This window comes from Phaenicophaeus curvirostris, chromosome 1 (assembly GCF_032191515.1).
Source record: "Phaenicophaeus curvirostris isolate KB17595 chromosome 1, BPBGC_Pcur_1.0, whole genome shotgun sequence".
Classification (NCBI taxonomy): domain Eukaryota; kingdom Metazoa; phylum Chordata; class Aves; order Cuculiformes; family Cuculidae; genus Phaenicophaeus; species Phaenicophaeus curvirostris.
The window spans coordinates 44,557,121-44,572,825 of record NC_091392.1 but is presented as its reverse complement, the minus strand read 5'-3'; the positions used below and the strand labels follow the sequence as shown (position 1 = coordinate 44,572,825).

At 42.5% G+C, this 15,705-nt stretch overlaps 1 protein-coding gene across 1 annotated transcript; it reads right to left on the bottom strand.

Annotated features, from left to right (window-relative positions):
- Positions 1 to 889: 889 nt before the first annotated feature.
- On the bottom strand, positions 890 to 9,705 carry IFT27 (intraflagellar transport 27). The gene is made up of 7 exons (XM_069856601.1): positions 9,579 to 9,705; positions 5,604 to 5,683; positions 4,490 to 4,549; positions 3,774 to 3,833; positions 2,710 to 2,827; positions 2,290 to 2,399; positions 890 to 2,078 (listed from the first exon to the last, which is right to left on the bottom strand). Exons 1-7 carry the CDS (start codon positions 9,610 to 9,612, stop codon positions 1,971 to 1,973), a joined length of 570 nt encoding a protein of 189 aa, XP_069712702.1. The 5' UTR covers positions 9,613 to 9,705; the 3' UTR covers positions 890 to 1,970.
- Positions 9,706 to 15,705: the final 6,000 nt, after the last annotated feature.

Genomic DNA, 15,705 nt, shown 5'->3' with positions numbered 1-15,705 from the left:
GGTGGCACACACACCTAGCAAGCTATTCTCAATATGAAAAAATATCTGTCTTGGGTTGTAATCACATCATCCATGGAAGCAGGGAGAAACGAGCCACCAAATCAGAACAAACTGCCTTTAGTTCTTTAACTAGATCAGCACAGCATCCAAAGTAACTTTCATTCTTAATCGTCAAAGGTATTAGCATCTGCAGACAAGACTCTACTCAGCCCATGTAAAGTCAACACCTCCCCCAGGATTAACAAGACAACTCATGAGGAAAATGCCAATAATGCTAACCCCAATGAAAAAAGATTGAGTCTTCTAGTTACTGTAAGCTCATGGAGGAGTCCTTCCTTCTTTGGAGGTAGCAAGTGCTTTCCCAGAAGTTTCTGTCATTTTTTGAGGTGGCTTCTAACAAAAGAACCCATTCATTTTCTTTTCCTGTGGGCTGAGCAAGTACTTAAACTCTTTAGCTGGTATTCATGGTCCCCAGCTAATTCCCAGCATCAACACTCTGTTGCCAGTGAAATGAGCCCAGCTGCTTCTCCAGATTCTTGAAGTGCTTCATAAACTCTGCTACAACATCTGCAGCCATATTTCTTATGTTCAATCCAATGTACTTTCTCTAGAATTTGGGCATATAAGTGGTTATAAAATGCACGTATAAAAGCTTTGAAACACAGACTCATGAAAAGCCTGCCTGAAAAATCACCCACTACTTACTCCCTACAAAATTCAGCTTCCCTTTCCCAAGGAAAGCTAACATAATTTGGTAGAAGACAAAGGTTACAGTTTTTAACCCGTTGGTGTTAGGCCCATTTAGAAGACAGATGCCTTCACACACTGCATTAGCAAACAGACTCTCACACATGCAGCATCAGTACCCCACACAAAAGAACAGCCACTGGCAACAACATAATCATGGTCTTTAATCCAAAATTAAAGGACAAGCAGGGAAAGTTTAACAACAAAGAGGACTCTGCTTCTGATAAGGTTTGAGAACTGAACCAAATGAGAACATGGTATTGCCAGGTTCAGTTGACAAAACAAAAAATGATACCAAAACACATAAGATGACAGATGCATGAGGAAGGAAAGATAATTTCTTTTAAATTTTGCTCTCATCCCTAGAATAAAAGAGATATTCTTGCTATCTGACCCCATTTTGCAGATAACCCAATTTGGATATTCCTGTAAGAAGTCCTGCTCACTTCAAGAGAAGCAGCTTCTCAAGAAATCTTGTGACCTGGGACCAGCAGAGGGCACTGCGTTACTAAATGACAGCAGTACAGATGCAAGACGGTTCCTACCAGGCAGTGAAATTGAGTGACGTGTGAGAAAAGAACCAGATTCTAGAAGTTAGAAACATGTAATTAGTCACCAACATAGCAGTCCTACAACTGTTAAAGGTAACACTGTTAAAACAGGCCTCAAACTCTGGGTGTTTCCAGAAACACACCTAAATCCAGCTTGGTCCCCACACATCGGTCTCCATGTGTTGATTTTAGGGTATAGGCCACCTTGTGAAAATGCTTTTCGAGCAGCAGGGCTAAATCAGTCCTGCCCTGGAACATATGTATCAAGGCTGGGTTACTTAAGATGAAAAACATCCTGTCAGCTTCCTCTCTCCTTCTCCGAACCTCTAAATCCTTGCTTGTAGCAGCAGGAAGTCTGTTCAGACAAGAGACAAGAAAATATCAAAGCAAAGAGCTGGCAATTTCCATTCTGCCCTCCCCTTTTACTCCCCGCCTCCTCCAACCTAGCAGGCTTTCAGCGAGCAGAGAACCAAGTCAGAGGACATGAAAGGAATGCTGAGGTAGCAGCTTCGGAAGAGTGTCTTTCCACTTGCTTATTTCTAGTTTATTTTGAATTACCAGAAGATGACCATGAAGAAGCAAATAGCTCAACTTTTTTTTCATCTCTCTGTATTCCATCCTGCAGGATTCTAGGCACTAAAAGGAGCTTAGAGGATAAATAAGTCATCCCAGTCACGGCCTCCAAGCTAGTAAGTGAAAAGTTTCCACTTTCTCTTTGTACAGTTGGTGGAACGACTTGGCCAGGATGTGGAAAGGGGCCTCGAAGTTTTTCATCTCCTTCTGTAAAGAAATAAGAAAGTTGTGAATGACAGATAGAACAAACATTCGATTGTTTCTGTTCTTACTGCCTCACAAAAGGCAGATTAAAACGGAGGGTGAGTTAGATGACAAACAAGTGGAGGAGAACCTCCTATTATCTTTCTTTACTTGAAAGAGAAGATAAGTTTACGAACACCCACTTCCACAGGCGGTGAAAGGAGCAGATACCCACCACTGACATCTCACAGTATTCCAGGCCATGTTTCTCAGCCCACTCCTGTGCTTGTTTCTGCTCTACAACTCGACGACCCATCAGGTCTGTTTTGTTCCCCACTAAGACACCTACAGGAAAAAAACCCATAAAACATAGGAAAAACAACCCAGAAATGGTGATGTGTTAGCAATAACTGCTGAAACATTTGTAGAAGTAGCTGAAAAACGTGGGGGTGTGGAGGAAGTCTACAACTACCTAGAAAAGGTTCCACAAGGGAAACATATTCATTCCTTATATGCTTTGTGATAAAAGCAAATGAGTTGGAGGAAGCCATGCCTGCCCCAGGCTTAAAATAAATACTCCATGTCACCAGTCAATGGGAACAACTGTTGTCACACAAGAGGACAGGAGATAACAAGAATCTCATCTATTTCTTACCTGGGATATGCACTCCAACTGCTTGAGCCCTCAGCTTCTCCAGCCACTTGGAACAGTTGTTGAAAGATTGCTCATTAGTGACATCATACACAAGGCACAGGACGTTGGGTTGCTCCCACTGCGCAGCAAGAAAAGAACATTGTCAGCTCTAATGAAACTGATGTGGTCAACAGCCAGTCTGTAAACACTGCAAACACAGATGCTAAGACAAAAATAAAAAGACTAATATACAGGAATCCTATGTCCTGGCTGAGGTTTCACATTTCAGTTGAGTTGACTAAATGGATAGTTGGCACTGGGAAAAGTGGTCTTGCTCTCTCCCCCCATTCCTGTCTGCATGGTTCTGCTCCTTCTATCAGCTCTGGCATTCATCTGATCCCTGGGGAAGCTGATTCTTCATGCTGAATCAGAGCAAAATCCTAGGGAAAAAAAGTAGAAATGTTTTCTTCCAGTTTAAGAAGCTGAGCCAGTTTCTAGAGGGTTCCCTTGCAAACCAGACCCAGTGCAAGGGCAAAAGTGGAATTGCTTCTTGTAGAGCAATGAACCATTGTGTTGACTTAGCTATCTTATGAAACCCGGTGTCAATTAATTGATCCTACATCTCAAAATGAGAGAACACAATGGAGAAATGTACAGGTAAGAACACAAATGCACGAAGGAAAAAATCAAGGGCAGTATTATGCTCAAGGATAAGAATGAGTCCTTGTTGGATCAAACACATCACTATAACACAAAAACCCCCGCTGCTGGAGTGGCAGCAAAATAGATGTTTTTCTAAGAAATAAAAATATCTTTAATCAACAGCACACAGTCATTCTCAGTTCAATATCCCTATTTCTTTTGTAAGAAAACTGAATTACTATCTGCCTGCCTTCCTCTGGAAAGTATCTCTTCCAGTACTTTCACAAGTTTTAGAGAGTTAGAACAGGAAGCACTGGCAACTGAGGTAATTGCTCCCATTTACACTAAAGACAAACTTTGCTACATCTGCCAGACTGGGAAGTTCAGATCTTCAAAGCAAAAAGCACTTCTTTGGAAGAAGAGGACTGTTACATAAGACTTACCAGTTTCTCCAGCATTTCAGAAAATAGATCTTTTCCTGCAGAGTCAAAAATGAAGAATTCCTGAAAGCGGAAGCAGAAAGAAGGGCTCTTGCCAGGAAAAATGCAGTGTAGGGAAAGATTTTTAAAGTAAATACTGGAACTCATAGCTCCGGCATTTTTTTTTAAGTACAGCAGTGTCATGTCTCTAAGGGACAAGCTCCCCACACTGAGAATACTCCAGTTCAGATAGCATGAGAAAAAAAAAAACCAACCTATTTTTTTGTATATAACCAATCAAAGGGTTACCACCCCTAATGGAAACAGAATACGTGGAATAAGACAGTAACCTTTACTATTTGAGCAAAATTATACATGTGGTCCACATTCCTGTAGTGGGAATACAGGGTCTGAAGGGAAAGTAACAAAGTTCCAGCTTCTGTGGTTCTAAGAAACATGAACTAAACCTGAATGCCCTAAAGCACAGAACAGAATCCTAACAAAGCTGGCAACAGCTTTGGTTTAAGATGTCACATTGCATACTAGTATGTAAAACTTACATTTTTTAAATTAAACTAACCCTGAAGTATGGGTAATTGTACATGATCAGCCTCATTTCCTTAATGCAACTTAATGACCTTGCCAACATGCGGAGCAGTATTCCTCCAGAATGAGACTGAAGTGTGGTTTGAGCTCTGGATGTCACTTTCTGACCCAATTTATGTCACAGAAAAACTCACCACACTATCACTTGTCTCTGGAACTGATACAGCCTTCACCAACAGATCTATGCCCGTTGTCTGTCAAGAAGAATCAGGAAAACAAGGATCAGAAGAGTTTTTAAGAGCCTGTCTGACCACATACCAACTATGCATTAGATTGAGGCAATTCTTGTGAATCATTACAAACCCATCAAACACAGACCGCTGGGAACTCAGCAATACTCCTCATAGCTCTGGAAACATACTACCACCTACATGTCAAAGCCACATAGATCAGTTCTGATGGGGGAAAAGGACAAAGAAGAACCAATGTCTAAAGGTTTGCTTATACAGAACTAAGGGCATTAGCTGAAATCTGCAGGGCTACGTTCACTATCACATTGCTGCTCTAAAGCACGCCTTAGAACATTTTGCACCAACCATGTGATCAGCTAACATAAAGGACTGAGGTTATTTGTGCCTCTTCCACCTTTTATCTCATTCTGCTTTGTAGCTTGTTTGTTTGTTCTATTTCTATCCTTAACTTCTGGCTTCCATCTTTGTTTCAATGAATAAACGTATTTTAGGGTTTTTTTCCTCCACACTCATATTTTCCTTTTTTTTACTTTACTTATATTTACTTTTATTTTTATCCTGCTTCTGATTAGTCATCACCATTGATTCTCACACTGAAAGACTGCAAACTGTATCCTCTTCATCTGGGAACAGTTTCTGTAGATTATAATTATCTTGGGGCTATGCAGCACATCTTCATGTTTGCATAGTGATAAGCGCACTGTCCACATGCACATTTAATAGTGGGAATTAAAAGCTTTCTCCTTCAGTGATGCTTTTTCATACAGCAGTCCCTAAAGGGGGAAGCTCTGTAACACCACAAAAGCTTGTGAAAACATTGGTTCAGCAGGAAAACTATAAAATTAACTCAATCACTCTGCATTAAGTTTCAAAACCAGCACCCATACAATGACTTACAGAATATTAAATGGTTTCTCTTCTGAATCTAGGGAAAGAAAACCCTGTAAGACTTCACCTTGAATGCCTCAACTTAAAGTCATATTATTTGTTTTGCTCTAGACCGTCTTAGCTTTCTCCTGCGACTCAGAAAAATTTTGGACAGCAGTTGTATGCTTACCAGCGTGTAGTTCTTCTGAAAATGAGCCCCATCACTACAGAACATCTGGGCTAAAGCACTCTTCCCCACAGCTGGATCTCCTGCAAAACCAAAAACACAAATGATTTTTGTTTCATTTTAGAGAATCTCATTTTCCCTCAGTTCTGTTACCATCACATGCCATAAGAGCTTGGATGCTGTAACTCTGAATACAAGCAAGATAACTGTCACAAGAACAAAAAAACCATGAAAGGTAATAGCCACATGAGGAAATGAATATTGCCATTACTGGTGCTGACATCAGATTTCTGTTCTACAAACAACAGTAAAGGGCCCCCATACCAGGTTGGAAATGCTGTTTGTTCTAAAATTCATGTCTACCCTATAGCCTTTACCTAAGAATCAAAATTTCCCAGGTATGTCATCATTTACAGAAAAACACAATGTGATACACACAGACTGGGCTGCCTAGAAGACCATTTCCCCTCCTTAGATTACCCATTTCCCCAGATTCAAATTCTTGTTATATACTGAGTTTATGGAAGGGACAGGTCATTATGTACTAAAAAGCTGCTTAAGCCGGTAACATTCCTCGATGAACTCTTCTTGCTGACCCTGCTAAGAGAGCAACTCTTGCTGACTCAATGCTGCTGGTGGCTCATTAGTTGCATCCTGAGCATAACATAAGCAAATGTCACTTGACTGGAGAGAAAGAGCCTGCTGATTCATCCCTATATGGAAGGAAAATCAAGGAGTTTTAGTTTTCACTCTTCTAGAGCCAAGGCTTTCTGGTACGGCTTGCACGACACTTAAGGCAAACCTGGCAGCTGCCTGCTTTGGCCTGCTGTTAAAAAACTCCACAAGATCCAAAGCAAAGGCAGAGAACTGCAGAATTCAAATATGTCCATATCACTCCATGAAAAATATCATAATCCTTGCAAAACAAAGGCTTCACTTTGCCAGAGAGCTTATCCTCTTTTCACATACTGTCTCACTATCCTGGACAGTGCAAAGGACAGGAACCAGGAATTAAATATGTCAGTAATTGTAGCTTTGCCCTTTAAGGAACACTTGTGACAGCCAAGCCTGGAATACAAGTCTTTTACATTATGTTGTTAATAAATAAACCCAGAAAGTGGTACATTTTGACCCTATTACTGCTTCCTAGATGGTGTTTTGAAGGAAATCAGGAAAGCTATCTATTCACATGATAGTATGGAGGGGAAAGGGTGTTTTGTATAGCGATAATTGCTCCTAGATGCATTAACCAAATGTAGTTCTTGTTTAAACATTTTTTGCATGCTTGCTTACTTTGAGATGAATTGAGCTCATAATATTTAGACAGGAAAATCTGGTAAGTCAGCTTGTTTGTTCTCTGATCAGTTCAAGCCTGTGCTGAAGACAACACTCTGTTCTGAGTCGAAGCTATTCTGTATTTCAATAGACAATTAGATCTGTCTTTGTAAAATCAGGCAGAAAAGCATACATTGCTCCAAACTGTGCAGGCATCATCCACTGCAAATTCTTAATCAATGTGTTGCCTTTCTTCAATTCCACAGCCTCAGTTCTTTATCTCTTCTTATTCTTTGCCATCCTCTTAGCCCATTACATCACTACACTTTCTCAGTATAAGTTTCCTTGCCCATTTCATTTAGTTCACACTCATCTGCCAGTACTGCATCCCACAGTATTTATTCTATCCATATTTCTGTTCTTCTGCCAGAATCTGTAGTGTGTCTCTAAAACGCCTGCTACTGCCAACTGTCTTTCTACAATGAAAACCTTTTTGTAGACTCTCCACAGTAAGCTCAAAAAACAACATCTTTACTGTGTGTCTGTGAATTACACTTGAGATAACACAGGAATCGCTTTCTATTGTCAATAGTCTCTATTTTGCTAATAAACTCCCTTTTCCCCTGTTGTTCTCTTTGACCTTGGTGCAGCTCCCAATACTGAGAGCTACTTTATTCTTCATCACTGTTTCCAAAAACCACCTCTGTGTTTTGTGCTCCTACCTATGTAACTGCATTTTCTTATTCCCTTTAGGCTGTTGTGGTTACTTATCTCTTACGTCTCTTTCACTATATTGGTCTCTTCTGCAGAAGAAAAGTTATTTTGCCCGGTCTGCTTCATTAATTTATTATTTTTAATAATACATGGATATTATTGTAGCACTTAGGAGCACTACATGTGGGACAGGACCTTCTTGTTTGTGTTGTGAACAGAATTGAAAAGGCAGCTCTAGACCCTATTAGGATTAAGCACACAACTGGGTCATCCGAAGAAAACCTATGTGAATTTAAAATGATGATGGAATTGGCCTCTGGAAATGCTAAATGACAGAACTTGAAAGACTTAAGCAAAGTCTGTATATTGGGAACTGGAAATATCCAAACTGGAAAAAATATGTAAGTTTAAAATGTAGAAGACAGGCAAGATACTCATGCTGTCCACAGTAACTATCAGGAGAGGCACAAGGGAAATTAATTCTTTTGCCTTTGCCAAAGATTCCTCCTGACTTTGTCCTGGTTAGCTGCTTCTGAGGTTAAAAAAAGGCAAATGTCATACTGCATGAAAGAAAATAGGTTTGGAGAAAAGAGTTAAATCTGGGAGTTGTGTACACACAAAGGTTGTACAGATTTGTGCTTCTGGCTGAAGCTGCAAAGAGCTTCAACATAGAGGGAGGGAAAAAAGTTTTCTTCCTGCAGTGTTAACAGTCATCTGTGTTTACTTTCAGCACCTCCACAATCCATCCTGACTAAATAAATTGGTGTCCTGACCTCACTTTTTTTTTCAGGTTAACCTTCAGCTTGCTTGGGGAAAAATGCAGCTCTGAGAAGTAAACATGCTTCATCCTTCTACTCTTTGCATCACACTTTCAGTATCATCCACATTTCTTTCACGACTTTTTTCTCCAGCACAATCACAGAATGGCTGGGGTTAGAAGACACCTGCAGAGATCACCTTGTCTAACCCCCTGCTAAAGCAGGTTCACCTACTGCAGGTTGCACAGCATCACGACCAGGTGAGTTTTGAATATCTCCAGAGAAGGAGAATCCACAGCCTCTCCAGGCAGCCTGTTCCAATGCCCCATCACTCTCACAGTAAAGAACTTCTTCCTTGTGTTCAGATCATAGAATCATAGAATCATAGAATCACCAGGTTGGAAGAGACCCACCAGATCATCGAGTCCAACCATTCAACATGGATGGAACATCCTGTGCTCCAGTTTGTGTCCATTGCCCCTTGTCTTGTTGCTGGGAAGAGTCTGGCCCCATCCTCTTGACAGTTGTCCCTTGGGTATTTACAAGCATTGATAAGGTCCCCTCTCAGTCTTCTCGCCTCCAGACTAACTAGACCGAGATCCCTCAGCCTCTCCTCATAAGAACTGCTAGGTTGGAAAAGACCTTTGAGATCATCGAGTCCAGCTGTACCTGTTCTCTACTAAACCATCCCCCTGAGCACCTCGCTTACCCATCTTTTAAACACCTCCAGGGATGGGGATTCAACCACTTCCCTGGGCAGCCTCTGCCAGTGCACAATAACCCTTTATGTAAAGAAATTGTTCCTAATCTCTAATCTGAACCTCCCCTGGCGCAACTTGAAGCCATTCCCTCTTGTTCTACCACCTGTCACTTGGGAGAAGAAAACAACACCCACCTCTCTACAACCTCCTTTCAGGTAGTTGTAGACAGTGATGAAGTCAAAACTGGACACGGGATTCGAGGCGCAGCCTCACCAGCGCCCAGCACGGGGACACAATCGCTTCTCTGGTCTGAGCGATGCTCCAAGCCCCTCACCTTCTCCGTGGCCCTCCGGTACGTCCAGGCAAGTAACAAGCAGCCACGTTTTTTTTTTTTTTCACCGTTCCACGGTCCCCACCCCTCTCCCGCCGCCTCCTTCCCCACCTCCTCTCCTCGAGTGCGCCCCCCCCCCCGCCCCGGGGTCCCGCCGCCCCCGCTCCAGGCCCCGTACCGCCGGCGGGGCCGGCCTCACCTGCCAGGACGCACTTGGCAGCGAGTTTCACCATCGCCTCACGGCGGGGCCGCGGGGCCGCGGGGATGCAGGAGAGGGGGCAGCGGCCTTAGCAACCGCGCGGCCCTAGCAACCGCGCGCCCCGCCCCCCGGCGGAGGCGCCTCCGCGCGTCTCGATTGGCTGCGAGCGCCGCCCATCAAGCGCCTCGCGGGGCTCCCATTGGTCTTCTCGCCTTTTCCCCGCCCACCGAACGGCCTGGCGCTCAAGCCGGGGGCGGAGGCGGAGGCGGGGCCACGCGCTGACCTGGTGGGGAACACAACGTCGGGGGGTTCTGCCTAGCAACCAACTGCGTCATCAGGGAGCGGCTTGTGATTGGGTAGAAGGCAGGGGGCTGGACCACGCAGCCCAAATCACAGAATCCTAGAACCACAGATTCCTAGAATCCTAGAATTATAGAATGGTTTGGGTTGGAAGCGGCCTTAAAGATCGTCCCATTCCAACCCTCCTGCCATGGACAGGGACACCTCCCAGCAAACCAGGCTGCCCAAGGCCCCATCCAACCTGGCCTTGAACACCTCCAGGGATGGGGCAGCCACAGCTTCCCTGGGCAACCTGTGCCAGGGCCTCACTTCCCTCTGCATGAAGAAATTCCTCCTTATGTCTAGTCTAAATCTGCCCCTCTCCAGTTTATACCCAGTGTCCCTTGTCCTATCACTACAAGCCTTTGTAAACAGTCCCTCCCCAGCTTTCTTGCAGGCCCCCTTCAAGTATTGGAAGGTGGTTATAAGGTCTCCCTGCAGCCTTCTCCAGGATGAACAACCCCAACTCTCTCAGCCTGTCCTCCTATGGGAGGTGCTCCAGCCCTTGGATCGTCTTTGTAGCCCTCCTCTGGACCTGTTCCTACAGCTCCATACCCTTCTCATGTTGAGGATTCCAGAACCGGACACAATACTCCAGATGAGGTCTCACAAGAGAGGAACAGAGGGGCAGAATCCCCTCCCTTGCCCTGCTGGCCACGCTTCTTTGGATGCAGCCCAGGATACGGTTGGCCTTCTGGGCTGCGAGCACACTTTGCCGGCTCATATCAAGCTTCTCATCAACCAGCACCCCCAAGTCCTTCTCTGCAGGGCTGCTCTCAATCACATCATCCCCCACTGTGTACTGAAATTGGGGCTTGCCCCAACCCGGGTAGAATCATTTCCATTTACAGTGTCTCTCTCTGTCTAAAGAATTTAAGGTCAGACAGAGAACTGGTACTGTCCCAATTAGTGGAGATTTGTCTGCCAGACTAGCCCTTACATTTTAGGTGCCTCAGGAAAAAAAGAATCCAAAGCTACTGGAGAGTGCCCAGAGGAGGGCCATAAAGTTGGTGTAGGGTTTAGAGGGGAAGCTGACTGAAAACTAGCCAAATCAATTGGCCTGTTCAGCCTGGAGAAGAGAAGGCTGAGGGGAGATCTCCTCGCAGTTTACTGCTTCGTCAAAAGGGAAGCAAGCTCTCATCTTTTCTCTTTGGTGATCAATAATAGGACCTGAGGGAATGGTAGGATGATATGCTATGGAAGGTTTAGGTTGGATATTAGGGAAAGGCTCTTTACTCAGAGGGCAGTGGAGCACTGGAACAGCTCCCCAGGGAAGTAGTCGTGGTGCCAAGCCTGACAATATTCAAGAAGCATTTGGATGACACCCGCAGGGCATGATGTGAATGTTGGGGTAGTCCTGTGCAGGGGCAAGAGCTGGACTCGGTGGTCCTTGTGGTGCGTTTCAACTCAGGATGTTCTATGGTCCTATGATTTTATGTTGTGAAGTTCAAAACAACATTCAAATTAGTCCTTGGAAAGTAATAGAAGATGCATAAGATTTCTGGGAAAATTTATACATATGCATGTAAGGGGGAAACACATTCTGTAACCTACTTTTTTTTCTTTAAGCATGATTGATGAAATTATTCCTCCACGCATCCAGTGCTGTAATAGAAGATGGAGGGACTTTTTACAAAGGCTTGTAGTGATACGATGAGGGACAATGGGTATAAACTGGAGAGGGGCAGATTTAAGCTTGACATAAGGAAGAATTTCTTCACAATGAGAGTGGTGAGGCACTGGCACAGGTTGGCCAGGGAAGCTGTGGCTGCCCCACCCCTGGAGGTGTTCAGGGCCGGGTAGGATGGGGGTTTGGGGAGCCTGATCTAGTGGGATGTTCCTGCCCATCACAGGGGTTTGGGAGTAGTTGACGTTTAAGGTCTCTTCCAACCCTAACTATCCTATGATTCTGTGCTTTTTCTTGCTTTTCATTGTTAATTGTTGCCTGGAGAGAGTTCACTTCTTGCTCACCAATTCCTTAGTTTTTTTCTTCTTTGTTTCTCAGAACTTTGTTCCTTTTTTCCCTCTTTCTTTGTTATTTTTATAGTCTTTCACACTGCAGTATTTTGGTTCCTTTAGTTATTTGTTTTTCTTCTTTTTCAAATATTTTTACTAAGATCTCCCTTGACTACTCTTACTATTTCTGTGCTCTATTCTGGCTCTTTAAACTAATCTTTCTTCCCTAAGCAGTCCCAGTCAAACTTGAGTTTAGGTAAGAGCTGAAAAAGCTGACTGTGAAGCTTCCTGTTTTCCCCTCCTTCCAATCTCTTTGAAAGATCTTGCACTGTTAGAGAGCATGTCATTAACAATACTTTTTCAGGGTATAAATTTTGCTTGGCTATACTTTAGGTTGTTTACTGTGGAGCAAAGAATCTGCTTACTATGAAAAGCAGTAAGTAATTTTAGGAAGAAGGGAATAATCAATAATGCATCTGTATTTGGATTTTAAGGTTGGACATTCCAAGAGTAGAGTTTGTTGAAATAACTTTTTCCAAGTTTTATTTTGACCTCAAGATAGTGCCTGCTTAGAAGGTGGCTTCTTTTTGTCTTTTCTAGTATGAATGACTCTTTCCGTGTTTGGGACTATGTGACGTATCTGCCAGGCATCTAGTCAGGCAAGCAACATGAAAATAATAAGTACCTATAGCAAAATCAAAGGAGTCCTTTCTATGTACAGTAAAAATATTGTTTCTGTGATAGAAGTGTGAAAGATACTTCTGTAGCCTGAGAGGGCAGAGACTTTTATTGGAGTCCTTTAAGAAAGAAAAGAAGAATTAATCCCAGGCCTCATTATTGCTTTCACTGTTTTCCATTCCTGAATCCTCCATCACAACAAACAGGTATGTGGTTATTGATGTTCTTCATCACTTATGTCTAAATAGCTTATCTCCTTTTTCATCTTTTCTGCCTTCCATTACATCCTCCAAGAAATTCACTTGTTTCTGTGTTGTTCCATTTTTGCAATCTTTGCATTATCCTTTGTTGTCTATTTGTAATATTGTCCCAGTTTACTGACAGGTCTGTATGTGAAGACTTTGAGGCTCCATTATGATGTACTTGAGATTTATTGATTGTGGCTCTAATGTAGTGGTATCTATCAGCATTTACCAAGGTATCAAACATCTCTGCCATTTTACACTGGGACCGGTGTAATAGAAGGCATAAATTATGTTGGAAGTGAGATTTTCATTGCTATTTAAAAATTCTGCTTGAAATCTGCTATCTCCTTTCTCCTTCTGTTTGCTACTTTTCTAGTAGCACCTCGGTCCTTCATCCCATTCTCTCATTTCTTACTTGCCTTCACATGCTCTTGTACATAGAGCTCTTCACAGACTTGAGTTCTCTCTATTTTGCTGTCCTTTTACCCCATGCTTTTGTCCCCCAATCACAATTTTTTCCTCTGCCTGACTTCTCACAGGTAAAAGCTCTTCCCTTACCAGCATTGACAGTGATAGATTTAGGATGCAGTTACTTATCTACACCTTCTAATCCAAGCAGAATCGCAGTCTGCTGTTAGCAGTCCACAGGGGTTGCTGCTGAATAAATTGGAATACGGGTAGCTGTGCTCACTGAAGCTTCTCTCAGCTTGAATACGTGAGAAAGAAAGAGGCAGGGAAACCCTGTGGAATTAAGAAACCTCAAGAACAACAGAAGATGATGTCCTTACCCTAGAGAAGTGTTTATTAGGTTAAATCCTTTACTTAGCAGCTAAGGAGAAATAAAGTAATTTTTTTATTCACACATTTAATTTCTTCCTCAAATAAAGCAAGATGCTAATAAGTGGGAAATGCGCATTCTCTAATGTGGGCAGGATAAGTTGCACTGACAGCCACAAGACCCTGAAATTTGAAGTTGCGTTTCTTTAGGCAGTGGTCACAGAACAGCAGAGAAACTGCATGTGTCCATGGTCAGATTGCATTTCATCAGGCAACAGAAGACAGTGATGGTGGAACTGCAGCTCCAGTAAGAGTGGCAAGGAGCTTCAGAAACAAGGTAAGGCTTTGCAACGAGGATTAAACCTAGGTCATACGGTCTTTTAGACTGATGTATGGCTTGTGCTTCAGATTCTGTTTGGCACTACACAAGTAATTTCAATGCCTCCTTCACAATGTATACCTGTTAAAAAGTTCCTTTTGTGAGGCAGAATTCACTAATATTCCTAGGACTTGTTTTTATAGTTATTCATGTATAATGCAAACATTCTGGATATGTTCCGAGTTGAGCAGGTTACAACCTGTAACTGAAATGTGCTGCCTAATAAAAGCTACTGAGGAAGTAATGTAGCTTTCTTTGGAGTAAGCAATGCTTCTCGGGGGGCCATTAATGTTGAGGAAAGGAATCAGTAGATCTTTCTGTAAGAAATCTCTTGACTGCAAAGCTTTTCATCAGTTCTTTTTTAAATCTTGCATTACTAAAAGGAAACAGCGTGACAAGAAAATATCTTGCGAATGAATGAATATTCAGAGTTCATGCAGCTTTTGAAATCTGTATAGATTCTTACAGAATTGACTCTGAGTGTTTATCAGTGATATGTCTGGAGAGCTTTGAAAACTGGAAGAGCAGATGTATAAATTTTATTGTAGATTTCCGTTCTTTACACTTTCCCTAAGTAGTAGAATAAATAGAAACTTCATCTATTTTGAGGGATACTTCATTTGGCATCCCCAAAATTGCCTTTTATTTCTCTTCAGAGTGAAGCTGTTAGCACAGAAGTATGAGTTTGAATGCTTTGTACATCGCTGTTGATAACGGCATTATAGTTCCAGGTCTTCAGATTTTGCTCTTTTGTGGTAGGGACTGAGACATGGATATGAAGGCTTTTTGGCTGAGACTCAATTCACTGAAATGTAACATTATTATGAAACGGTTGAATCAGCCAAAGGATTTTTTGGCAGTTGCAACAGTGCTTCTGTCTGATCTGGCATATCTATCATTTGTTTCTGATCTACTGTGTTGAGAAAGTGGAAGTTAGAAATGAATGACGGTTGTGGCATCAATGAAAAATGTTAAATTATTAGATGTAGGTTAGGTACTTCTACATGGCTGTAAACTTGGCTCAGGTATGGTAATTGTAGCTATTATGTCCTCTTTTCCAAAGAATATGGAGTGATGGATAGATTTCTCAAGGATGCGTTTTGAGGGAAATAATTATTTTGCATACAAGAATGTCTGGAAAAATTCCAGGTTGGATCTTTGTTTGCTTGTTCTTGCACATGGAAGCTAGGAAAACTGGAGTCACAATTAAGTATTGGGTTGTACTGAAAAATTAGAAAGCTAGGAATGGTGCTGGGAACAAAGCCTAAATCCCTGTTTAGTTTTTAACAATACGCCCCAAAGCATTAGGCATGGATCTGGAACTTCATACAGAAAGTCTTAGTGTTGTATAGATCTCTGCATGGGGGTGGATCTGTGACAGACTGAGGACTTGCTGTGGCCTTGTGTGTGGCCTGAACCTTTGAGCTGTGAGTACTTTGTTATTGGAGCAATCGTTGTCACTCTCTTTTGCACAGAGTCATGCATTGGGTGATTGGATGCTGGTAAGTGAGCACTGAGTATGCTTCTGAATCATGAGGAAGGAGTTAATCTGTCGAATACTGAACATATGAATACATGGCATTTGAGAATGAGCTACTCATAATTCCAGAATGCCAGTCATTATGTGGTGATGATGGTTATTATATCAGCTGGCAATCTTTTTTTGGATCTCTAGCTGCTGCCTGCTTAGAAAGCAACTCCTAGGTTTACACTAGTTAAAAACTACAAGACAGGCTACATTCAAATGAGGAGA